The 24501-nt window shown below is 51.0% G+C and overlaps 8 protein-coding genes across 8 annotated transcripts; 1 reads left to right on the top strand and 7 right to left on the bottom strand.

Moving 5' to 3' along the window:
* Window positions 1–10: 10 nt before the first annotated feature.
* On the bottom strand, window positions 11–716 carry BO97DRAFT_374486 (transferase hexapeptide domain protein; the record flags this gene model as incomplete). Its single annotated transcript, XM_025692936.1, has 1 exon — window positions 11–716. A coding segment is annotated over exon 1 (612 nt), but the record flags the coding sequence as incomplete, so codon positions are not given.
* Window positions 717–1006: 290 nt separating this feature from the next.
* On the bottom strand, window positions 1007–1838 carry BO97DRAFT_472334 (Mg-dependent acid phosphatase; the record flags this gene model as incomplete). Its single annotated transcript, XM_025700124.1, has 2 exons — window positions 1543–1838; window positions 1007–1472 (listed from the first exon to the last, which is right to left on the bottom strand). Exons 1-2 carry the CDS (start codon window positions 1731–1733, stop codon window positions 1007–1009), a joined length of 657 nt encoding a protein of 218 aa, XP_025548836.1. The 5' UTR covers window positions 1734–1838.
* Window positions 1839–2289: 451 nt separating this feature from the next.
* On the bottom strand, window positions 2290–4478 carry BO97DRAFT_374481 (uncharacterized protein; the record flags this gene model as incomplete). The annotated part of the gene is made up of 6 exons (XM_025692935.1): window positions 2290–2723; window positions 2856–3216; window positions 3268–3573; window positions 3617–4259; window positions 4329–4376; window positions 4455–4478. The coding sequence occupies 6 exons, from the start codon at window positions 4476–4478 to the stop codon at window positions 2303–2305; spliced, it is 1803 nt and encodes a 600-aa protein (XP_025548835.1). The 3' UTR covers window positions 2290–2302.
* Window positions 4479–5257: 779 nt separating this feature from the next.
* BO97DRAFT_396066 (putative DEAD/DEAH box DNA helicase (Mer3)) lies at window positions 5258–10362 on the bottom strand (the record flags this gene model as incomplete). Its single annotated transcript, XM_025694068.1, has 12 exons — window positions 5258–5729; window positions 5790–6354; window positions 6403–6583; window positions 6635–6850; window positions 6900–6997; window positions 7044–7198; window positions 7246–7821; window positions 7877–8565; window positions 8624–8805; window positions 8860–9863; window positions 9962–10074; window positions 10125–10362. The coding sequence occupies 12 exons, from the start codon at window positions 10360–10362 to the stop codon at window positions 5448–5450; spliced, it is 4299 nt and encodes a 1432-aa protein (XP_025548834.1). The 3' UTR covers window positions 5258–5447.
* A 301-nt stretch (window positions 10363–10663) lies between these two features.
* On the bottom strand, window positions 10664–12853 carry BO97DRAFT_374478 (putative UDP-galactose transporter). The gene is made up of 4 exons (XM_025692934.1): window positions 12386–12853; window positions 12249–12278; window positions 11215–12186; window positions 10664–11158 (listed from the first exon to the last, which is right to left on the bottom strand). The coding sequence occupies exons 1-4, from the start codon at window positions 12452–12454 to the stop codon at window positions 10841–10843; spliced, it is 1389 nt and encodes a 462-aa protein (XP_025548833.1). The 5' UTR covers window positions 12455–12853; the 3' UTR covers window positions 10664–10840.
* A 163-nt stretch (window positions 12854–13016) lies between these two features.
* Window positions 13017–13719, top strand: BO97DRAFT_163615 (uncharacterized protein). The gene has a single exon (XM_025690240.1). The coding sequence runs from the start codon at window positions 13158–13160 to the stop codon at window positions 13566–13568; it is 411 nt and encodes a 136-aa protein (XP_025548832.1). The 5' UTR covers window positions 13017–13157; the 3' UTR covers window positions 13569–13719.
* On the bottom strand, window positions 13720–16230 carry BO97DRAFT_163629 (uncharacterized protein). The gene has a single exon (XM_025690241.1). It carries the CDS (start codon window positions 16070–16072, stop codon window positions 13871–13873), a length of 2202 nt encoding a protein of 733 aa, XP_025548831.1. The 5' UTR covers window positions 16073–16230; the 3' UTR covers window positions 13720–13870.
* A 4553-nt stretch (window positions 16231–20783) lies between these two features.
* Window positions 20784–24220, bottom strand: BO97DRAFT_374472 (putative meiosis specific protein Hop1). Its single transcript, XM_025692933.1, has 10 exons — window positions 23891–24220; window positions 23806–23828; window positions 23527–23743; window positions 23199–23478; window positions 22979–23144; window positions 22625–22928; window positions 22307–22564; window positions 22026–22254; window positions 21784–21977; window positions 20784–21731 (listed from the first exon to the last, which is right to left on the bottom strand). Exons 1-10 carry the CDS (start codon window positions 24101–24103, stop codon window positions 21273–21275), a joined length of 2343 nt encoding a protein of 780 aa, XP_025548830.1. The 5' UTR covers window positions 24104–24220; the 3' UTR covers window positions 20784–21272.
* Between the last annotated feature and the right edge of the window lie 281 nt (window positions 24221–24501).

Below are 24501 nucleotides of genomic sequence, written 5' to 3'. Positions count from 1 at the left end.
CACCCGCCCTCCCCCAAACAACCACCCATTCCCCAACCGCCGTCCCCGCCGCAACCTCACACCCCGCACAAACCCGCGCATGCGCCCCCACGCTCACCCGCCGATTAATAACAGCAAGCGCATCAATCGCAGCACCGGAATGGATCTGCGCGCCTGGCGCAATTGACACAGCCGGACCGATGACCACGCGCGGCGCGATCCGGATGGGGAGGGCGTTGGTTGCGCTTGTGCTGCTTCCTTGGTTCGATTGGGCTGTGTTTGTGCTTGTGCTTGTGGCAGCAGCTGAAGGAAAAGGTACCGGGCTGGGCGTGCCGATGACGGTCTTCTCGCTGATGATGCAGTTCTCGGCGATGAGGATCGGCCCCTCGTGTGAGTAGAGGCGCGCGCGTGGGTGGATGATTGTGTGGGCGCCTATTGAGATTGGGTGCGTGCCTTGGATTATGGTTGTGTCGGAGAGTTGGGCTTTTGGGTGGATTGTTAGGGCGGGGCGCTGGGGGTGAGATTGATTTGGATTTGGGGTTGAGGATGAGGGGGTGCGTTGTTGTTGGTGTTGTTGTTGTTGCTGTGCGGGTGGTGGTGGTTTGAGGTGTGTGGGTTGTGGCCGTTGCTGATGGGGGTCCATTGGGATTTTGTGTTTTTAGCTCGTTGCGTGGTGTGGGATGAGGACAGAATATATGTGTTGGAGGTTTGTTTGTAGTGTAGTGTGTGGGTGGGTGGTAGGATTTGAAAGAAGGTGTTGGAGTTGCGTTGTTGTCGGTTGAAAGCTAAAGAAAGATAAGATTGCGGAGATCCGGAGTGGGTTCCGGTGGTATGCGGCTGTCCCGATGCAGTGTGTATACTAGCACTTTTCTTCCTGCACAAGCGCATAGCAGATCTGAGTTATTTCTTTCGTGTCTTCTTAATTGTGAAATAAAGTAATCCATAACCGTCCCAACAGGGTATCTATTTATCTATGTATCCATCTATCCATCAACTCATCATCATTCCATGAACAACCCCATGGAACCTACTCCTCCGCCCCATCATCCAGTTTATTCTCCCCCTTCCGAATCCCATTCCTCTTCCTCCAAGCCCAAACCCCCCGATCGACCTCCGCCCTCGTCGTCCCATCGCGCACCAAACAAAACGTGACGCCCAGCTCCGTCTCAACATTGCGATTCCGTGCCTCATCATCAAAGAACAGCATATCCTCGTACGCGATCCCACTCGCCTGCTGGATCTTAGCGAAGTGCTGCGTCTTGCTGGCGGGGAAGATCTGGATGTAGTCGAAGTAGTCGAGCGCGCGCACCGTCTTGGTCTTGTTGGCCGCCGGGTTGTCGGTGAACGAGGGGATGATGTGCAGGGCCTTGAGCATGTCGCGCGCGAGGTCCGGCGCGTGCGTGCGGGAGGCGATCGCCATCGGGATTGACTTTGTCTTGCAGCTGTGGATGATTGACGGGACGCCTGGGTAGAAGGTGAAGGATTCGTTCCAGCTTTTGGTTTTTGGTCGGGTTAGTTTGGGGTTCTTGTGGGAGGGGAGAGGGGGTATGGGGAAAGACGTACCGGTCTGTGCAGCGCGAGTTGTTGTCGCGGGGCTTGATCGGGGCGCTGACGTGCGTGTCTACCCAGAATGGCCAGAGCGTGTAGTCCAGGTCGAAGACGATGAGTTTGGGGAGAGGTAGGCCATCGCTGAGGGTTTCGGGGGCGACGGAGTTGTCTTCCACCGGTTGCGTGTTGGTTCGTCGGCCGCGCATCTTGGTTGGACTTGAACGTGGGATATGGTTCGAGGATTGAGGTTGTCTTGTAGAAAGGCAGGTTTTAAAGCTGTAAATTTCTAAATGTGGCGAATCGGTCTTCTAGGTCTATTTTTTGAGTACTGTAAGAGACCCCAACTAGATGACGTTGGAGAAGCTGGTCGAAAATGGAGAAGGATCACGTGGGCGATAAGATGATAAGCTTGAGAGAAAGACACGCTTTTGTCAGCAATCGATGGCTGTTTTTTTTTTTTCTTTTTTTTCATTTGTAGTGTAACTAAGTTAGTTGAAACGAAATATGGACATCAGTATCAGATGGAAAACATCAGGTCAAATACATGCAACAGCACCAATCACCACCCAGCATGTCCGGCCTGCAAACAAATCCGAGTAATCCTAGCACATCAGATACATTCAACCGCGTGTTCTCCGAACTCCCCTTATCGGCTCATCCCCGACTCTAATCTCCTGTTCCATTCCATCAAACTCTGAGGTTGTCTTATCGACTATCTTACATGTGAAAGTGAGGTATCTGCGGATGCAGACAACTCACGCACGGCGATTCAAGCTCACAAGGGGCTGTAGGTGAAACAACCAACGGACTCCAAGAACTTCCAGAGCTGCTGGTGAATTTCGGCACCCTTGATCTGCATTCCGTAGGCAACGACATCCCAATCACTTGCGTAGTGCATGATGCGACCCTGTTGCTCGAGGTCCAGGACGCCATCTGCCCCCACCGCTTCAGCGATGATACGACGCCAGACCTTGAAGGGAAGATCATAACGCCAATCCAGCTTGCTGCAGCCGCGGACACGTCGACGACTGGCTGTCGCAGGGGGCTGAGGAGGTGAAGGGCCCTTTCTGGGCTGGTTCGCTTCAGCAATATCGCTAGAAGGCACACGTCGGGTTGTAGAAGCACTCTGGGTGGTCGATGGTAGATTAGGAAACTGCTGGTCGAAAGCAACGGCACTGGGGTGGAAGGGGCCCGAGCTCCCAGAACGAGAGTGGTGGCTGCCTGCGTTCACTGCAGAGAGCTCCGAAATGCTCAGATTGTTCCGCCTGACGTGAATGAAGCTGCCCAGAGGCGCCGATGTCACCGGCTGAGCGATACGCACGCGAAACGGCATGGCATCCTCGACATGGTAGTACGTGGGCTCTCCCGATGAGCTATCTTCACTGTCGTCAATGGGCAAAGAGACGACTCGACCTTCACGTGGCTTGGGCATAGGCATGCGCTCTAGGGCGTCGTCGTCATCGCCGTCCAAGGGACGGTCCTTATCCTCCAGCAGCAGAGCGCGTGAGACTAGCATCATCTTCACAGCGGTGGACCAGATCATGCTACTGTGGATGCCGTCGGCCTTGATAACTTCAAGACGGACACGCTTGCAGACCCGAGTGAACTCGGTTCTCAGCTTGCTCTGCAACATCATTTGGGCAGCATTGTCGACATCTCCGCTGGCCTCACTCGAAGCATCGCTTGCCTCTGCGAGATTTCCGTTATCACCCTGACCCGCCTCCTTTCGCTCAGTTCCACCGTTCGACTGCTGAAACTGCTGAAGCTCTTCGGCTACCTCAATCATTCTCAGGACATGAGGAGCTAGCTCGTCATTGGGTCGCCAGATGATGCTTTTGCTAGATGTGGCGGCCTCTGGCAGGGTCACGGCTTTTCCGACAACGGGGAGGAAACTCAGCAACGGCTCGGGGGCACGTTGAATATCAAGCATAGGCACCAAGTGAATGGCACTGTTACTTGTCATTGAGACATTTGTCAAGAGCAAGTGGGGGATCGAACGCAGGCCGCGCGTGCAGGCGTACTTCTTCAACTCTTCGTAAGTGTGACCTAATGCATGAAGCGCCCATTAGTTATGGTCTTACCTTTCCACAGCGGAACTCTGACTTACCGTTCTTCAGCTCCGATTTGAGCTTGTAAGGGGACTTCTTCGAACGAGAGGGTTCGTTCTCCTTTCCAGCCACCAGCTTCATTCGAGCGACACCTTCGGCAAGGGCATTCGTTTCGGTTGACTCTTCCTGTTCGTCATACTCACTACTAATGACTTCATGAGCATCATCCTCAAGAAAGTCCAAGTCGCTTTTCATGTAGATGCGTGCAAGATGCTCCATGCCCGCACGACCCAGAGCATTGCCGCCCAGGTCAAGCTTTCGAAGCATGAAACACTTCTGGAATGACTCCAAAAAAGCCACCCACTTCTCGATCTCCTCGGGAGTCGCGATCTGGATGTTGTTATTGGATAGGTCCAGCTCTCGAAGATCTCCGGCACTCAGGGCCACCACCTCAGCCAGTTTGGGCAGTGAATTGACAGTCAACAAGTTGCCTTGCAAATGGAGCTCAGTGACTCTGGCCAGTCCGGTTGGATGGTCCTGGTCTCTGAACTCGAGGCAGTCCACCAGATCGTCGATGAATTGCGCCATACCATCGTCTGTCAAAGCCTTGCCGGTCACATCGATCTCGACAAAGGGGTCTCGTGCGGCGGACTTAGAGCCTGTACCGGGAGGGAAACGCTTTTTCTGCGTCCCAAGTCAGACTTATGTTGATGTTCAGGGTTGGCATATTCTGCTGTATGGGGCCAGACTTACCAGGTCTTTGGACACGGCTTGGCCTGCCTTGAGACCACTAATGCGTCTCTGTATGTCTATCATTAGCTAGCCTGTTTCCCAGAGCAGTGCTGATATGATCTTCTAGGGGGATGGAGAGAGTCTCACCGCGAGATAGTTGAGCTTTCCCATCTTGGGGGCTCGGATCTCTGATCTGAATCTGCCATGTTGAGCCTTGGTCAGTACAAGTGTATCCCGCAAGATCACCCATGAGCAGCCGGAAGAAGCCAGAGAAAGAGATGTGGTGGGACAGGAAAGGAAAGACAGATCTGATGAGAAGTCATGCTTTCACTATCGGTGGTGTTGCTGGACACGGTCGCGCTCTTGTCCAGAGCGCTTCCCCGTCAGAGACGTAGGGCATCAAGATGAAAGGTGAAACATAGACCAGAAACATTACAAAAGAAATGTGGGCTAACACCTGAAACAGTCATACGAGTGGAGCGCGCTGCTTCTTAACTCTTCCTGATATGTTGTGCAGCTGGTCACGGCAGTGGGGACGAAGGATGAAGAAGGTACAGAGTGGAAGGATCGGAGACATCAATGAAGAGCTCCACCTCAACACAGCCAACAAACACAACTATACTAAACAGAAAAGGGAGAAAAAGGAGAAGGAAAGCTTGAGGACTTACTTACCTTGCCTGCCTAGAACAAGAGGTCTGCCTTCAAAGAATCTGTCCACAAAAGATGTTGTTGACTGAAGAACTCTTTATGTGAGTGTATGTTGAAAGAACGCGAAGGTCAAGAACAGTGAGGATTGAGGTATCACAGGCCTCATATTTATGATACTCCTCGGTGACTAGATATTCCTTACCATCACCTTCGTTCATCTCACAAATTCACTGGGACTCTACAATCAGCTACACCGGTGACGCCACAGGGAACCCGTGATCCACCGCACGGATTGAGAATCTCCGAAAGAGGAAAGCCTGCTATCCAGATGGTGAAGAGACATCATATCAAATTCCAGCTGCCTGGTAACTTCCAGGCTGCAGCGAAGAAGTTTCGGTAATCTACCACACGATGGCTGGATGACGGCAGGAACAAGGTATCACCGGAGCTACTCAACATCTGGTAGCAAGTCGCAGTCTTCCTCTAATCCTCCTAGAGCAGATTGATTATATCTTTGAACTCCTCCAGCAGTGCAGGGTCAATGTCTTCCCAGCCTTTGGGCACAACGGTGTCCTGAACGGACAAAGCTCCTTGAAACTCTCCAGGCTGACTATTCTCCTTGTTGCCCTCGCCATCGAAGATCTGTCCGTTCAATTTGATTCTTTTCATGCTTCTAACATCTGTCAAAGACAGCTTTCTTTTCTTCTCGGAAGCTGGTTTGGAGGACAACTCTTTCTCACTGCTAGATTGTGTCAGCTCAGCCATGTGTATTGTCTATTCAATTCATCTGCCACCCTACCTTTGCTTGGATTTACCATTGGACGATTGTTCGACATGACCATGAGTTATCCGTGTGCTCTCCTCTTTAATCTTCTGTGTGAGAGCTGGACTCTCGAGCGGTGACTGAACAGCAAGCCATATATCCTCGTCAGACCAGTTATCTTTCAAGTCTAGCGTTTCCTCGACCATGCCACCTTTCTTGCAAGGTTCGCCGCTCTCGATCTTGGTATCAGTCTGACCTCCAAGCAACAAAGCAGAAGGTGAAGGGAAGTCACTGAAGGTGTCTTCGCTGGGCTCTCTCCGAAGCTTATGTCTGGACAAGCTAGCCGACAAGACGTCACTGGGTTGTTCATCGAGGTCAAGTTGCTCCGGTCTGTCCTTCAGAGCAAGCTCTGAGGCTTCCTGCCACTCAAGATGTGTCGAAAAGGAGGATTCTCTGGTCGCCTCGCCCAAGCTCGTATCACTGATCTTGTCTCTAGCAGTCCGTTCATTTTTCTTCATCGTTTGTGCCAACAAGGTTGTTTGGCTGAGCCCCTTTTTCTTTTCGGGGGCGCAAGGCTGTTTCTTACTTGCTTTGGGCGGCTTATCAAGTCCATCACGGCAACAAAAATGCTTACAACTGCCCTTGTTAGCATCACGGTTTAATAGCATAGACTGTACTTCTTACATTGTCTTGTCCTTGCATCGGTGATTGCATGCCCACCGACCATTCTCCATTGGTGCCAGTTCCTCAACTTCGCTGCCCTTAGCCTTGCTATCGTAGCTTTTGCTCTTACTCGAGCCTGTCTGCTTGGTCTTATCTTCCGAAAGCACTGGCAACGTGCTCAGCGCTGACCAGTCGGGGTCTTCTGTCACCAGAATGTGAGCCGTTTCGAAGATAATGTTGAAGACAAACATACCTTCCTGCAGGAACTCGTCGAACAACGACTCGTCACTATCAATAGTGATTACACTATGTGGACTGGGTTGCTTGCTTTGAGATGCATCATTGCTACGACGGCGCGAAATATTCATCTGGGGCTTGGCTGCAACAGTTCCTGGCTCTTCGTTCGGACGAGAAGAGAATACCGTCGTGGGAAGATCGGGCTTTAAGACCGCAGATCTCAACGTCCCAGCTATCTGATATCAGCGAAGGGGTAGCTATGTGACGGAACATGGTCTTACCAATATCGTCACACGAGACATAGCAGGAAACGAATTGGTCCTTGTCCTTCAGCTCCGCACTGAGCAGAATTTCTTGGCCGTTCGCCATTTTACTCGCACTATATCCCGTCAGCTTGGAAGAAGATCATGGTATCCGTAGCTTACCTGATGCGCCGAAATTCGAGCAGACGACCGTCTGATACCTCAGCCAAGAAGCAAACGTACACGGGGCGTCTCAGATAGTAAGAAGGGCACTTTCCGTTCATGAATGCGATTTCGGCCTTGAGACGAATTCGCACAAGTACTCCTGGCTTAACTTCCTACTTTCCTGTTAGTCAAAATTGAATAGTTCTACTGTTCAAATTACCTTCCCAGTCAATTTGATGGCAACTCGAAGCCTGGGGAAGCTCGCAACACGCTCCAACACCTTCATGCCAAACGGAGAATTCCTGCTCAAGATCATATCAATACGGTGCGGCTCGCACTGCCCCAGTGCTTCAATGCTTGTTATGTCAGCCGAGGCCAATTTCCGGACTGCAACGATTCCAATCTGCTCGATTTGCTTCATCTGGAGCGGAGAGGTATCCCAGACCTTGGCGCCAAAACTCCTCGCCAGCTCTAGCGCGTTCCGCAAGGTTACCGCGTCTTCAAGAGAAATCTGGCAATCTATGATGCACCGGATTAATCTGTTGATGTGGTTGAAGACAAAGCTCTTGTCCTGCTGGAAAGCAAACTTGTGCTTCTGAAACGGTTCGCCATCTGGGAAGTCCACCGCACTTAATTCAGATTGGATCAGGAGCGAGATCTTGTGGGCTGAAAGCGCTACATCGACCTTGATGGGAAACCGTATCCCATTGGCACGGTTGATCTCTTTGTACAGTGGTTTCTCCCCTGCTTTGAGACGAATCTCTCGAAATTCTTCTGCTTGAGCGAGGACGGAAAGCTGCGCATCTTTAGTAACAGCGATGAGGTGCCCTCTTTAAGGCTCTTTGACTTACTATCTGAGACACAGTGGACTGTGGCTGCAAGGTGAGCAGCGTTTTCATAGTTTCGAAACGCACATAATAGCGAGCCATTGCGTCTCCGAAACGGGTGGATCGAAGGCCGTTAGCTGTGACAAGCCCACATTCCTGTAGTGACGCGATATCCTTCTCGCAGATCTGTCGAAGCAGCTCTTCTTCCCCATCTTTATCCGCGTTCTCTTTCAGTTGGTAGTGTGCTGGATTCCGTCTGAGTCTCACGAACAGGAAGGTCCCACCCAGCCATCTGATTGCAGAATCAATGTCCGTCACGTTCCCTAGTCCAATTTCGGCGTTCAGATGATCGATGAGGTTCAGATGGAGGCAACTCTCGAGACTTTCAGATCCTGAAACAAGCTTCTCGTAGTGAGTCTCGCGTTCCTTCCTGGTCATGATCACGGCGGTGGCGCTGTCGTCGAACTGTGGTCGACCCGCACGACCGAGCATTTGCATGATTTCCAAGTCAGAATATTCTTTGCATCCACCTTCTTGCCAGCCCACGGTGCCTTTGATGACGACAAGATGGCAGGGGAGGTTGACCCCGACTGCGAGAGTAGAGGTGCAGCATATGATGCTAATGTGTCCTTCAAGGAACCCAGTTTCAACGGTACGCCGGTCATTCAGGTCAAGACCAGCATGATGAAAAGAGACGCCAGCACTCAAGGTGTCTTTTCAATAATTATGGTCAGAACTATGTAGCCCTCATGCTAGAGAAGCGGAACTCACTCTTCAAGTCTGCATTCTGTGCCTCCAAAGGTCTGCTCGCGCCCTTCCATAGTCTGGCAGGAGGGTTGGACGTTGACCACAACCTAGCAAGCTCCTTCGCCGTCGAGACGGCGGAGTTCCTCGTGCAGCAGAAGACGATGATCGGCTTCTTACAGGAATGCGCGGCTATAACGTCCGAAAGTCTGCGTGATAAAGTCAATAACATTCCAACCGTGATAGAGTCGACGCGGACTCACTTAGCGTTGCACATCTTGTCGAATGCGAAGTCATTTCCTTGTGATCGGTAGCCGTACACGAACTTCTGCAGTCTTACGGGCCGAAAGCTTTCATCGAAATACTCTCTACGCGCCGGCACATGCTGGTTCGTGGCGTCGCGACCCAGCCAAGTCGCAATGTCCTCCGAGTTGGGCACAGTGGCGCTCAAGGCGATGAACCGTACGTTCGAGCCATTAGTCTTCATACGAGATACGACGGCCTCGAGTGTTGCGCCTCTGGCTTCTTTGAGAATATGGACCTCGTCGATGAGGAACAGCTTGACGAGCTGCATCAAGCGTGCATGATCTTTCCACTTTCGGGTCATGCTGTCCCACTTCTCCGGAGTGGTTATGATAATCTGGCTGTTTTGTACGGTTCTCAGCTGTGTATAATCGGTATCGCCCGTCAGCTCAGCACACTGTAGCCCCAAGGTATGGAACTTCCCATTCCAATCCCGAAATCTCTCCGAGCACAGGGACTTTGTCGGCGCTTGGTAAACCACCTTGAATCTTTCGTCCTTAAGGGTTTTGAGCAAACGGCATATCGCAAGCTCCATGATGACGGTCTTCCCGCTTCCTGTTGGGGCTGAAAGGACGATGTTGTGGTCGCTTCGGTAGACCGCCTGGAAGCACTTGGACTGGACTGCGTTAAAGACAGGGAAATGGAATATCGAGCGGTAATTATCAGGAAGCTCATGCACCGATACAAGGACAATGCCCCGGACAGACGCTGGGAAGCGGTGGGAACTAGCGCTCTGACCTGGCAGCAGTTGCACTGAAAGCTCAGAAGAAGTAGTGAAGGAAGATAACAATCGATCCGCATTAGGGCTAGCATGGTATGGCGATTCACTATCAACGCGAGCGTCTCTTGGATGCTGTCCGAAATGGGCCACGGATCCTCTTGGGGCTTGAAGTCTAATCAAGGGGCTGGAAGGTGTGCCTATCCCCACGCCTGAGGAGCTAGACCCTGCATCGTGAGGTGATACCTGAAGCACGTCTGCCATTTCGTCAGGTTACCACATCTGCGTTGGTAATATATTGTACACTGACCTTGCGGGGTCCGGGATGCCCAAGTGGGAGCAACCGGCTGTAGATGATTCAGAGCTGAGTAATGATCAGTCCGTGAACTGGGACGAGAAATGCCCTGTGTCTGTCCATTAGACTGCGCTAACAATTCGAGATCTAATTGTACAATCACTGAGGTCAGCTATGTAGTGACTGCGGTGGATTTCATGTCAATGACCCACCAAACGCATCAAGCTCCAAGGCATTGTCATGGGAAAGCCGTTGTGTCTCAGGAGGATAGTTCCCAGCATGTTGATGGCCCTGTTTGCTGAAGTACGGTGAGACTCGAGCACCTTCTTCTAGTAATTGATTAGCATTGTGGTTGAAGCGGCTTGGCGTCCGCAATTGTGACTCGGCCCTGCGTTTGTACAAGTCGCGCTGGTTGGGGGAGAGTTTGAGCTGATAGTTTTTGCGCTGCATGCTGCCTAGGTATGCATTGCGGTGAAACAAAGATTGGTTCTGTTGGTGGGTGGAGGGAGGTACAGATGGAAGGTCGACGGGATCATGTGGGATCCCAGGAGGAAGATGGGAACATGGTGAAAACCATGTGATCTCCAAGGGAGACAACTAGGCAAACACCTTCTCGGTGAGAATAACGTTCATTCTCCGAAGAGCATTGTATACGTCTTGGAACCCACAAGGCAGACAATAACCTATTTCAGTTTTGCTCTGTATAATACAGAACCATGATGTATATTTGGACAGAATCTGCGCATCCTATCTAGCTATAAGAAATGATGGGACATAACTATAATAAAGTACAAGAAATCGGGGCATATCCCATGAGGAGCATCAAAATATCACCGCTTCTAACCATCCATATTTACTTCCTGGAGACATGATACAGTATAGCAAAAGCCAAAGCTACTATCGAAGCATCGGTAGTGGCATCTTCGGCTCATTGGTCGCGAGGGTGCTTTTCAAAGTATCCACCGCTTGGAGTGCGGCCAGCACTGGCACGTACATGACCCGGGGATGTAGGTCTTGAGGTGGAAAGTCCGGCATCGGACAAAAATGGTGTTCCAGGAAGCTTGATGGATATCTCGTTCGGTGACGGGGAGGCCGGGGAGGCCTCGCCACTCTTGTTGCCCTTCTCATAGCGGTCAATGCGAATGGGAGGAGGACGCAGCGTCTGGCGTTGCGTCTTAGCAAGATTGGCGCTCGACTCCTCACAAAGGCAAGTAGTCACGAGTACTGCAAAGGACCCAAGGAGGAACTATAAGCATAGCCATTAGTATTTTGTCTCAGTAAAGTAAAAGGTGAATCGCATACATTGGCAGTGAGCTCAAACTCGAAGAGCCAAGTGCTCGCTAGCGTAGTGAGGACGATGCTTGCAGCTGTAGCAATATTCTTTGCGTCTCTGTAAGCATAGCCAATGCAAAAAGATGTGGCAATTCCTCCAAGAGCTTGTACGATAACAGTGGACCAAACGACCCAGTTGTATCCTTCAAAGAACCCATTGGCAGCGACTTTTTCGCCATCCAAGAATACAACCCCGATGAACAATGCAGGGAAGATGGAGTAGATAGCGAGTTGAACGTTACGGACCCAGATCGATGTCGCTTTTGCGCTGTCTTGGATGACCTTCTCAAAATACACTCCTGCAAGACCAGAGGCAACGCAGGCGCCCACAGTAGCGAGGAGCCCAATTGTTCCGTTCAAGCGCGGATTGGCAGTCAGAATATCCTCCTCGATTCCTTCGTAAGTCGCAGAACGTTTGTGAAGATTGTCGCGTCCCAGCTTAGCAGCTTTCCATTCCTCCAACGATCGCGGGAAGGAAAGATGAGCGGTTTCATCAAAGTGGGCTTGGTCGACACTGCCATCGTGTATTTGCACGAGTGCTACCCCGATCACAAGCAGTACCAGTAAGCCCCACTTGCGCAGAGAGATCGACCTTCTGAAGACGAAAAGGCTAAATATGGCTGTCACTAGGAGTTTAAGCTGGTATGATACTTGGAAAGTCGCAGCCTGCAAGTTCGAGAGTGCAATGTACTGCAACGAATTGGCGATTGTGTAGAGACACGCCGGGATTGCGAGCTTCCAACTGTCTCCGGAAAACACGGCGGAGGTAAGCGAGAAGAACAGTGATGTCGCGGGAACTGAAGGAGGCGCCGTCTTCGAAACTTCATACAACGCTATGGTCAAGGAGATGGCCAGTTTCGCAACCTCGTTGAAGAACACAGCTGTAGACGTGAGGTATCGACTACCGCCAGCTGGCGGCATAACCCTAGAGTAATGTGACAACTATGAGATAGAATCAGCTTTTTGTTATCAAGGTAGAGGGATGTTAGAGACAATGAACGGACCAACACAAAGGCAGTATACTGCACCGTCAACTATACCCAAGCGCACACGGTCAGCAAGGATGCCAAGAAGTTCGACGCCGAGCGCAAAGCATGGGCGCACAGCAATAATCTTTTGTTGGAAAGCATCAAGATCTTACTAAGGCCCAAGAAACATTCTTCACGGTTGCTCCCAGTCCTGCAGACCGGCGCGATGCGGTCTCTCCCATGGTGACGTCGGTGAAGTCGTCCTCAATGTCGCGTTCGCTGTCCCTTGAGAAGTCCCAACCCAAACACTAGGCAGTATTATATAATCAACGGCTGTGATGCCAGCTCGTTCGATATCTATGGAGACTTGGGGATTGTGGTTGCTGATTTTGTCTTGGGCGCTGTGTGTGCGCGTCGGTCGGTTGTCGGAGGGGGAGGGGAGAGCGGGTGTTCGCACTGGGCCGTGAGTCCGCCAGCAAACCGAGGCCCGATCGATCGAAGGAGTCGCGAGAGGCAGGGAAGGCGAGAGGTGACTATTTGTTGAGACGGGAAGGAGGGGGGAGTATTGAGGAGTAGAGCTCGAGTTAGAAAGGACCCGCAAAATAAAGCACGGAGGGAGAAAGGTGAGAAAAGGCCTGAAGGATCAATCGGAGAGAGGATGAGAGCGTAAAGAGAGTCCGGGGTATTGTCGAGACGCTTGTTTGGGCGGTGTGGATCACGGGGGTTGGAAGGAAGAAAGCACTGAGCAGGTCACTACTACCTGTGGCGGTCTAGTCCCTCTCTTTCAGTCCGTAGTTCTCCATACCTACGTAGTTAGTCTTCCTTCCCACTTCCCACTTTCCAGCCTTCAAATCGATTCCTTAAGTCGACTTTCGCTAATTTCTCCCCCTGAGGAATGGCAGCTGACGTCAGACCTAGACATAATAACAATGTGGTTGTCGATCCATGCTCGTCACCACCCCTCCCCCCCAAATGCTGCTACAATGTGAACAAACACACCTATTCATTCTAGCATCGACTGACGGAGAATCCTTCCGACGAACAAATCCTGCCTTCAGCACCTTGGCAAGCCACCAAATCTTCAACCCAGGCACCGCCACTCGCCCTGCCGTGGTACTTTTCAACGTGCTCAGTTACTATTCGATAAGCCCGGCGGGTATCATATGTCGGCTTCAGGGGCTCCCCTCTTTTATCGTCACGGTTTTGCATGGATGCGACAAGCGGGCGGGCCTCATGCACACTACAATAAGCTCGCACAAATTTGGAATCGCAGCTTTCCGTTTTATACGCAGCCAAAAAGGCAATAGTACACGGGTACGAATAAGTCATGGTTCAACAAAAGTATTTATCGGGTGATACGCCGTACCACATCCTCTAATATCGTCAAAGAAATATATACATGAGTAGGTAACGAGCCAGCGATCAGTGTTTTGAGAAAGGAATATTGTGGGGTGTCATGTTGCTGAAATTTCATGCCATGACAGAAATCAGGTTTCAGTGAGAAATGCAATGAGTGTTTAGTTAGGTAGGTGGGTAGACAGTATGAAATGCGTCAAGTGAATGAGGTTGGGCTCGGTTCTGGGCGTTATAAGCTGCCAAAACATGGACTTCATCGTGATGAATAGACACTCCATGTCAGCTTCAAGACAGCTGTGCCTTTAATGGACAGCTGTCATGTTACCATTTTCGTTGTTCCACCTGATAGCCCACAGGGGAATCTCGTCGGTTTGTTGTGTTTCGTTTGACTCCTCTAGAATTATCGCTTCACTGCTATCCGTACGTCTTCTAGAGTGTCGGCGTTGTGCTGGGGGAACGGCGGGAGGCGGGCGTACAGGGGCCGGTTTCTGCGACGGAAGGGCCGAGAACCGATGTGAAGGATGTGTGGGTGTCAAAGGAGAAGCTCCGCTTGTGACTGGAGATGGAAGGCTCTCAGAGTACGCCAAGCTAGTGCGAGGCGAAGGAAACGAGTAGACAGTCCTCTGCTCCCCTTCAGAGGAACTGCTTTGGAACACCAGACCCTCCCGATCGCTCTGCTGTGTGCTTTGGTCGCTCTGCCCCGACCTAGCTGAAAGTCCAGGGCTCAAGCGTAAGAAAGACATATCCGTGCCGTAGAATGAGTCGCGTGAAGGTACGGAGAGCATGGACCCCTGATCAGGTTCCGGAACCCGGACTTCGTTGAAGAGACTGGGCGTGATTTTACCCTGTCTCTGTCTCATCGCTTCGAGAAGATTTTCTTCCTGCCGCGTCACCGCAATGACTCGACTTCGCCTATTCGTCTCTTTTTGTGCCGTCATTGAGCTTCGCGTGCGCGGAACAGGCTTCGACTGACTGAAGATAGGATCGCCATGAAAGAACTCTGGCTCGGAGATGGTGGGGATACCACTTGATCGGCGAGACTGGCTCTTTCGAGTGGCTGTCGATGATCTTCCCGCTGACGACATGGAAGGGTTGCGCCGGAGAGAATGATTTCTCTGTATGGATTGTGATCCACGACTGATGCTGGAGATTGGCCGGTCGATGTTCTTTAACCTGCCTCTAGTCGTATGCGCTGCAGAAGCTGTGCAGATTTCAGGTTCAAATTCGCCATAAGTCGCTACACTGTTTCTCGCGCTTGCCTCGGAATGGCCTTTGGGATAGTCTTCCACGTCGTCCTCTTCGTCCTCCGACGAAGACAGACAAAGAACGCTTAAGTTGTTGAGATCCGCTGTCTTTAACGTACTCTTGCTGCTTTTCTTGGGCATTGAATTCCTCCCATGTACATCATTGCGCCCGGCAGTTGAGGCACGATAAGCTTTGGGTGGAAGACGGCTCTTGGGAGACAAGTAAAATTCTCTGCTCCATTCGCTCACAGAACTATTGGACGAGACATCTCGCGACTCCTGCTCGGTCGACTTCGAATCCCGCTTCTTGAATTTGTCGCGGCCTTGAGATTGTACATGCAACCGCTCAGTTCGCTGGGGTTGATATTCCATCTCGCTATAACTTTGCAAAGCGAGATCCATTTCGTTGGTGCGTACTGTTTTCTCAAACGAAGGATTCAACCAATCTGGGGTTTTCATCTTGTAAGTAGTGGATGGTTCTTGGATGTGGTGATTGGTAGATTTCAGGATAGAGGCTTTTGGACGAGGGGGGGACTTCGATACCTTGCGATCAAGGTCATTGGTCTGTGAGTCTTCCGGTGTGTCGGCTGTCTGCTCGAATATTACCGAGATAGGAGACGGTGAATTGACCATGCGCTGGGGGGACAGGAGCGGGGCATCATTTGCCCGCGGCTTGGGGAACAGTAGAGAAAGATCAATCCGAGGTGGACGCATTTTCCTTCTTGAGTCCCACATGGTCCCCTTGGGCTGTTTGAGTCCCTGGCGTGATTCTGCCTTATGCCGCGATTGTGATCTGTGGTCCTCACTCTTCCCGGAGTCGGTGGTTGTCATCCCGATGGTCGGATTCGTATCTGAATTCGATTCCTTGGAGCTGAAATAGGAGAACAGGGTCGACGAGGAGCCGGTGAGATGAAGTCTCTTTGACGTTGTTGGTACAGTAGGCAGGGCTGAATCTTCCAATCTGTATTCTTGCCCCAGCAGAGGTGACGAGGCTCGGATACGAAGATGAGCTGGTGGCAGAGTGGCTTCTGAAGCGGCGGTCGGAAAAGGCACGAAACTCCCATTTTTGTGTGGCTTCGCATCTGGAGATCGTCTGAAGCTCGGCTTTTTGGACTTCCTCTTGTCGTCTCGCTTCGAGAATTCTTCATGTGAAGAGATGTCGGCGGCTCCCAAGATCTTGTAGGCTTTCGAGGAACCCTCGTTCCTGAGATCGTCCTGACTCGCTGTTGCTGGAAGTTTTCCGCCGGTAGTCACATTCATTTTGGCGGTTCTTCAAAAAAGGACGTCGGAAGTCTGCTGTCAAGTATAGAATGCTCCACTCATAGGTTCCGTCCGTGACAGTTCAACCACCCGCTTGGCTATGCTGGCAGCTTTGGCTTGAAATGAATCCCACACAACGTCCGTCAGGTCAATAGTGGAATGATTGGCAACCACCGAGAGTCAAAGCGTCGCAGGCAATGTTGGGATTTGCGGGAGGCCTCGAACCCTTTTTAGCTCTTGTCTTGTTTCCAACTCCGTTTGTGTCTTCCCCACACAACCGTAAGTCGGTGTGCCGCCAGAAACTCCTTCGTGTGTATGGGTACCGTTTCGGTCAGAACGAGCGCTGGAAACCAACGTCTACCAATTGCTATAGCTCGAACAGGCGGTCTGGGAAATGAATATTTGTTGGTACCTGACCCTATGAACGCCACAATATGTAGAGGCAGGGGTCTGTGGCATAAGGTTAGAGAATGTATGATCAGAAGAGAAAAACAACGGCAGTCGACACACGAATCCGACCACAGAAGAGCGAAAATTTTCGGATCGAGGATAAATGTAAACGAGTGAAACTATTGTCAAAGATGAGCAGAGGCACCAAGAAGAGGGTCCTCAACTGCTTTTGAAGGGATGTCGGTGCAGAAGATTAACCGGGCGCAGGAGGGTTCCGGCCGTTCAGAGCCTTTAAAAATTAGTAGGCGCTATGAAAGAATGTTTATTAGAACCGTATATTTAAACTGTTAGATCACGGTGCAGAGGACAATGTAAAACAGTAGTTGAAGGTTACTATCGGTAAAAGGGGTGGACACTGAACACAGGATACTGGAAGGAGGCGCCAGTAGTGTCTAAATCTAGTAGTAGCATGGGGCAGCTCGGAGCCAGCAATATCGGGACGGACAGGAACCCAAACAAAGATGTCTTGGAAGGTTCTCTTAGCAACTCAAATCCAAGCTGTGGAGCATGAAGCCCGACGACGAACGTCAAGAACGGGAGAAGCCTTGTCTGTTTGTGATTGCGCTGTCCAGTGTTTTGCCGGGCAAGGAACCGCACAGCCCTGGGCCATGGCCATCAGGATCAGGGGAGGGCGAATGATGACATTCGAGCATCGTACAACAGCAGTAACAATCGACAGGCACCCCTCAACCATGGCTCCATAGATCGTACCGCGGCCGCTGAGAGGCCGAGGGGCGTGGGTGACCCATCGGGTGGAGGGAGTCCGAGGGGTGGATGCTCGGTGGTGATAATTTGATAAATCATGATGGGTCCCCTGGGGCAAGCGATGCCCCATTGAGGCAAGTACAAGATTCAGAAATGAATTGGTTTCTCATCTTCAATTTGTTATTGGAGGCCATTTAAAGCCAGTACGAGGCATTGTGCCACAAATTATGTCTGGGCTCTGAAGACTGGTCACCGTTCGGTACTTATGGGCCCTAGAAGGTCCGTGGGAGACTCAAGGAGTCAAGGCTCCGAAATCCGAACCAGCGCATGAGGCATTATTCTTATACTGTATAGTCTAATTCTCTCCTGTCATCCAGTCGGCAATGCAAGAGATTGATTGCCTGGAAATGACATGGTCGGTCAGGGGTTCCGGACGGGGCGACGGGTAAAGCTTCCATGGAAAAACTGTCAGCCAAGTTGCATGTGAGAGGATAAGAGGATACTAGAAAAGAGGAACCTGAAAGAAAGATCATGGATACATCTCACAGGACTAAGGCAGTAGATAGTGACAAGTACCACCCCTTGCCTTAAAGTTTCTCTTTCCCTCCAAGGATGTGTTCCTTCCCGTCTTCTGCACTTTTTCTAGGGGATGTTCTAGAGGTCAATAGTTTGTTTCCTTCCCACTGGGCAGGAGAATTCCGTTACGTTTAGGCGCGCGGCTGGACACGTGCCTTCCTGGATTATTTGCGAGTAAACAAACGAAAGCCCGACCAGATTGTCCACTTCATTGTTCCTTAAGGAGGGAAGTCAAAGTGTGAATTGGCCAAGACAACGTGCTGGTGTATCCAATATGGCGACTCAGAACTCACCCCTCGTTTGTCGTGCTGTCATGCCGAGTTCGTATCGGCAATGGTGAAAAGTCCTCAGGGGCTAAAGCAGCTAGCCTTTCTCCACGGGTTCTGCCAACCCCTCGACGATCGCTGATCCATGAAGCCTTGACGAACTAGATTACGGAAATCCCTCGCCTGTCCTCGACTTCTCAGCCGTCCCTTAGCTGGACTTTTTCCCCAATGGGAGTGGCAGTTGCTGCTGATCACCGTCCCGCCCCCCAATGTCATACCCCAGCGTCATATCGGTGGGGTCGTCGAAGTTCCAATTCAATAGCGTTCGATGATATCGATCTTGAACAAGCACGAACCCGTCCATCCCTACTCCAAACAGTATACCCAGGGGAGCCTTCTGATTCATACTACTTATGCTATCGACATCGTGCGCCACTACCGATCGGGAGGCAAGATAGTGCCGAACTAGACATCAGTCGTCCGTCATTGGGTAGCCAGAAGCTTGATCTCAAATCTTAGATGCAGGACGACTTCATAACCATCAATAATGGACGGCCTTCCACACAAGCTTCCATGGAACGCCGTCCCGAATGATGCCTCAACAACCCGTCGACTGATGTACTCAGTACACACAGCGAGACAATGCGCCTTTCGGCTTGAGAAGAGGGTAGCTTACAACGCGACAACGCCAGACAGTCAGCCCCCCTACCACTAAGATGGACTTGATCTTACCGGATCCACTGTGGCATCTTGAGATACGGCCGGATAGATCTTGTCGAGATTGTACGGTCGAGCTGATCATTCCGGGAGCTGCAACGTGCTGGAGTGCAGACCTTACAGTGCTCTAATTGATGCATGCCATCGTTTCCACGCTATTAATTCTTTTGCGATGAGACCACAGGCACTCGAATGCATGCAGATATTTCATGCACCATCCCTTGTTCGCTGAAAGTTAGTATGCAGATCGATCATTTGCCAAGCTGCCGTCCGCCTGTCCGATCATCTTTTACACGATTAGTCCCCCTTTCCATGCCACACAATTGCCGAACTAGTCCGCACCTTGACAAAAATAAATGAACAATGATCGCTTGGCATATGACAAATTCAATGCTTGCTATGGATACGTTACCTGTTCACTGGGCCGGGGGTCTCGTGCTGATATTCTTGTAGGGTAGCTAAGCAGACACAGGAGCCAAGCGCCATATTCCCCACAAATTCAGAATCCGGACATGGAGCAATAACCCGAGAAAGTAAGATGCAGCTCGTTTCCCCAGGAAGAGGTAACTTTAATGCGCACGTCAATGAATTTTGATAGTCAATAGTCGCAGTTTCAGGCACGATTGGCCATTGGGAATATTCTCTGACTAGGCTTTCGAACCATCGGGACCTTTGGATATAGACCGCTGATCAACGAGCCCTATACCAAATTCTAATGACTTACGGAGTATTTTCCAGACTGTCAACCCAACCCCTCACAAAAGGAGACTCGAAAAGCAGAGCAAAAGTATTCGGACGACTCCAAGATTCGGGTCGGTCAGCCAGTCGTCCACGTACAGAGTACTTGCAACATTGCCGATTGTCAGCGGATCACAGAAACTCGGCCCAGAGCACCCAAGTCCTCCGATAGAACCATGTATTTTTCCGCCTAGAGAGATTATCAAGCTCAACTTTGCCGTTCATCCCTATCCCAAAAACAATCCTCCCCCGAGTACCTTATCCACTATCCACCCCCGTAGTCCCGCTGCCCGCATGAATCTAGTCCCCCTTCTGCAAATGCTCCGAATATGACGGCTCAGGCCAGCCTCCCTTCGTCGGCGGGAGACCAGATGCGCCGGATGGATGTAAAGCTATAATCACAGCGTGTTCTCATCAGTCTGTGCTGTCCACACAACCAGATAGGCGTCCCAGATCCACCTCAATCAAGGGGCAATTCCAAATCCCCCTCAGCTTCCTCATGAGTCCAACTGACGGGACCCTGTTTTTGGCTTCTTGCCCCGCCGACTCCCTGACTGGGTATCGATCGGCCTCCGGGGTTTTGGACCTCATGCTTTTCCAGGAGTATGCGAACTGATGGCGTGTGCGACAGCACAGCGTGGTTTCAGAATGCAAGATGCAGGGGGCAGGGTGCAGTATCCATGTGTCTGGTTTTTAGGTCCGGGCTTCGAGGACTTTCTTCTTTGTGTTGGTGGGATCAGTTTACCTAGAATATGAGCTCCAGGTCATGCAGTAAGCCTTCTGAGAGCGGATGGCGCTGTCTCAGGCGAAAGCTCGCGTGCTTCGATCTCTGCCTCCCAAGGTGACTAGCTGGTTGGTGGGAAGCGGGCTCGCCTATCTATGACAGCAGTGCCGCGCTCGGAGATTGATCTTGCATGTTGAAAAGAGGCATAGATGCTTACCCCCCATAGTGACGGAAGTCTGGTGACTGCATCACATGTGAAGGGTTCCGGTCGCTGTTCCCTTCGTACTTATTTGTTATTTACCCTCTTCCTATGATCAGAATACCTATCCCCTTGATGTCAGAGATCGACTATGTCTTTTACCCTCATCATGAACCATGGCTGGTCTAGCTTTGTATTCCGTCCAGAATCAGATACTACAGTAGGAACATCTTAGCACGACTACACTGACACACGCACGGATAGCACAGCCCCCTGCTCAACCCCGCTACAGAATGGAGTCCCCGACTCGCCTGGGCATTGATTGAAATCGGACAAAGTCCCCGAATATATTATACTATTGCTAATATGTCGATGCTAGCTTCTGAAACAGAACAAGTTTTTTTGCCTGCAAGGTGGTGGTAAACATGGGCCATCTTGCGAATGGAGAATCAGCACCCCCGTTCCCATCTTTGCGTCTCAAACCGTGTACGTTTCATGCGATGTCAGTTTTGTGGCTTCCCTTTATTGCGAAGGCTTCGCTGGCCCTCCTGTTTGTCTGCGTGGTGTGGGTTGGTGAGACAGGGAGGTGGGTACAAATAACCTTATTTCGAAACGTCCTAATCGCAACCTGAAAGCTAGATAACTTGAGGACCCTTGATCCAGACCCTTGAATGAAAGGCTGTCATGAGTCAGGGTCCTCGTATTACTTATTTATAACATGAACGATGGGTAATACTGCCTTGAAGTCAAAAACTAGTGGCGGCTCCTAGGAGCGGAGGGGCCATCCAGCAGCTCGTTAGTTGAGACCTCGCAAGTCGCATTATCTCAGACGTCGAACTCGTCGGCCCCAACATCGATGAGCTTGGAGTAGTTGCTGATCTTGCGCCGCTTTCTGTTACTCCGTCGGAGACTGTTCGGGCTTTTCTGTCGTGTGGTTGGTGTCTCTGGGCGCGGGGCTCTGGTACTAGTCGACTGAGAGCTCTCCTTTCGGCTGCTCAGTCTGGTGACTCTGCCGCTCGGACGGTCTGGTGTGGACTGTTTGGGCTGCGCAAGGTCTTCTTTGGCAGTGGCCAGAGACTGCTTTCTCTTGCGACTCCGAGTCTGACTGCCAATCACTGTCACGGTTTCTTCGACCGGTTCTGTATTGCGTTGTTCCTTCGGCTTGGGTGTAGAATCCATGCTGTCCTTCTCCTGGCTGGCCGCTTCGATGCTTGCTTCCCGCTCCTTATCGATCAACGACTTAGTCGCTTTGGTAGGTGGCTGTGAGTCACCTGGCAGTATATACTGCATTGTACTTAGCATGCTTGCGGGTGACAATGGTCACAGACGGACTTACATGGTGTCGAATTTTGAGCATCGGATCCATGATTTCCTCGTCAATCGTCTGCTGGACTTCCTCCGAGGCAGGGATGAAGAACTTCGGCAAGCCTTTGCGTACAAAGCCTTTACTTTTATATCCTGGCGTTCCTTCCAGCAGCTGACGCTTTCTGAGTAATTCCGTCAACTGAACGACGGTTTGGCCATTGCAATCTGCAAACAGTCAGGTCACTGCTCGAGAACAAGAAGCGGTTCACTTACGAAGCTTCTCTGTGAATGTTGATGTGTGACTCGGATAACCTTCTGTCTGTATGATATGAATTGCTTTTCTCAAGAGAACCAGACTAGTCATCTCTTGAAGGACTTGGTCTTCCTTGGGTCGCAAAAGGCATCGATAACAAGCGTGGACGTCAGGTAGTCTGGCGTCGTCACTATCAGTGTATCCGTAGCAAGACAAATGTTGATACGAGTGGCAAAAAGAACATTCGATCTAAGAGGTTTAGTGTCTGTCATATTTTCTTATTATATAGCTTACCACTCACCATAGCTTTAGCCTTTTCCTCGCCGTCCCAGCCGCATTGGCACTTCACGCTGCTTTGACCTCGTCTAATTCGAGAAACAATCAAGCCTTGAGCTTTCAAATACTCTGTGATCTGACGAACACTTTCTTCGGTAAGGACTGGCTTCTGGGGTTGTGCGGGTTGGATATCGCTTATGTCTTCGGATATGCGACGTTCCTGAGGGATGATAGGCTGGGTAGGAGACAAGTCACCATTCGGCAAAGAGTCTGGCGCTTGGGTCTGGGCTGGTCAGTCGCCTTGCCGAGACTAATTCTCAATTTATAAGCATATTTTACTCACATGCTGCATCTCCTGCAATTGCAGCCTTTCGGCGACATCCTGGGTCGGCTCAATGTAGGCATCGGCTTTTTGCGATGGCGTAGACGACGAAGCTTGATCTTGGGCTGATGGAGCGTCTCCATTCGTGCAGCTGTACTGTTCGATCACATTTATGGCGGCCTCGTTCTCTTTCACTTCGAACCCGACATCATCCATTCTCTTAACCACATCCGTGTATTCAAGATCAGGTGGGATCTGAGGCAGAGCTTCTGATCCCTCTGGGTCTGGGCCAGTCCACTTCAAAGATGACACTCTAAGTCCCACACTAAAGACAATCAGCTATACGGGCAGCACAAGAGTTGAGTTCGTTCTTACGTGTGCCATCCACTATCCATTACCCCGCATGATTGCGATTCCTTTCTCCAATTTTCTGTGAGTGGGAACCTGATCGTTTCATCCTTTGCTCCATTGAAACCCGGAGGCTCATAATCAGGAGGGCAATCATCGGTATAGAACAAATGAATTCCCAGGTTACGTTTGTCTGGATCAACCCTTGTTAGCGAGGATTCTTTCGGAAAGAGATAAGCATACTAACTTGGCAGAGCCGGTAGGAAGGCACTGAGGGTGATCAACCGTCTCACAATCGTCTCCAGGCCTACTCGGGCCGATTGCGCAGTCTTTATGTCAGCGACTAGTCCCACTGGATCGATGGACAGGCTTTCAAGACGGTGGTTGATGTCTCCAGACTCTCCAGAGTATTTGAAAGAGAACGTGTAAGACTCGAGGACGTTCTCGGGAGCATCCTTGTCGACGAGGACCGTCAATTGAATCGCTTCCAGCACGTTCTTGCTCAAAGCATCGAAGATGCCGTTTTCCTGCGCATGTCAGTAAGCCGCACTGTGCAACTGCATACGGGATCATACCAATATGTCGAGGATCATATCCGCTTTGGGATCCGAGCCTCGATTGATGATCTTCAGCGGCTGGCCCCGTTTGCCTGTTCCAAAGGGAATTTGCGCGTTGGAGTCCAAGGTAGGACATGGCGTACTCCGATCGAGAAACTCACGGTAGGAGAATTTCTTCTCGCGCTGAGCTTCCTTCAAGTCTCGGTCGTCGAAGCAGGGTAGCGGTAAGAACTCCCTACGAGATAACACATCTATAAGACTAGCTCTGAGGTGAATCGAGGCGGAAAGCCGACGAACCGAAGGTAGAACAAGGTGCCGAACTAGCCATGCATTGTCAGGAGGATGTTGATGGCAAGGCCATACGGATCAAACTGAGGCCTACCGACACATGCAGCATGATCTGGACCATTTCCAGACTTTGTTGCTGCTGCTGCGATATACTTTCTTTAAGCACTAACCTCGGGGGTGCTCCAATGACGGTTTGTGTCTGGCCATTGGCAGTGGGCCCGCTATTCGCGGCTGAATCATGAAAGATGCGAGGAGGCTGTACCTGAAGGGAGGGGGAAAGGGGATTGGATTTTCTGATTCTAGCCATGCTGGGATGGTGCAGCGGGCGCGATGTATGATATGAAGAATGCAATATGGTACGTGTGATCAATGAAAATAGGAAGGGGGAGTGTGGGTGTATGGGGTAAAGCAGAGTAGCATTGCAGGTGAGCGTTCAAGCAATGTTTCGGGGAAAGTAGACCAACGGCGGGTTGACGACATCAGAGCCGACAACCCCCAAGGAACAAGTCACGGGGAATGTGAGCGCCGTTTTTTCCTGCCAGCAGAACCCGCCTTATGATCTATCAATGATCGAGAACTGGTACAGTACATGAACATCCCGTTTGGAGGAGCAACTTTGGATTTCAAAGTTTCCTTTTTTTGATTTAGCCTTCGCAGTTTTCAGTGATGGTGCTTCTGCAGCAACGGATGCCTAGGGTCCAGTTT

Source organism: Aspergillus homomorphus (genome assembly GCF_003184865.1).
Source record: "Aspergillus homomorphus CBS 101889 unplaced genomic scaffold BO97scaffold_36, whole genome shotgun sequence".
NCBI classification, from domain to species: domain Eukaryota; kingdom Fungi; phylum Ascomycota; class Eurotiomycetes; order Eurotiales; family Aspergillaceae; genus Aspergillus; species Aspergillus homomorphus.
Note: the sequence above shows the minus strand (reverse complement) of the source record. Positions and strands in the feature narration are given on the sequence as shown.

Excerpts from the sequence above, each read along its gene's own strand:
- BO97DRAFT_374478 (XM_025692934.1), bottom strand. The coding sequence starts at position 12,454 with ATGGGAGAGACCGCATCGCGCCGGTCTGCAGGACTGGGAGCAACCGTG. Across the intron at positions 12,279-12,385 it reads AGAATGTTTCTTGGGCCTTA|TTGACGGTGCAGTATACTGC; the intron begins GTAAGATCTTGA and ends GCTTGGGTATAG. Across the intron at positions 11,159-11,214 it reads AGTTTGAGCTCACTGCCAAT|TTCCTCCTTGGGTCCTTTGC; the intron begins GTATGCGATTCA and ends CTATGCTTATAG.
- BO97DRAFT_163615 (XM_025690240.1), top strand. The coding sequence starts at position 13,158 with ATGCTCGTCACCACCCCTCCCCCCCAAATGCTGCTACAATGTGAACAA.
- BO97DRAFT_163629 (XM_025690241.1), bottom strand. The coding sequence starts at position 16,072 with ATGAATGTGACTACCGGCGGAAAACTTCCAGCAACAGCGAGTCAGGAC.
- BO97DRAFT_374472 (XM_025692933.1), bottom strand. The coding sequence starts at position 24,103 with ATGGCTAGAATCAGAAAATCCAATCCCCTTTCCCCCTCCCTTCAGGTA. Across the intron at positions 23,829-23,890 it reads AGATCATGCTGCATGTGTCG|TTCGGCACCTTGTTCTACCT; the intron begins GTAGGCCTCAGT and ends ATGCATGGCTAG. Across the intron at positions 21,732-21,783 it reads TGCTCAAAATTCGACACCAT|TATATACTGCCAGGTGACTC; the intron begins GTAAGTCCGTCT and ends AGTACAATGCAG.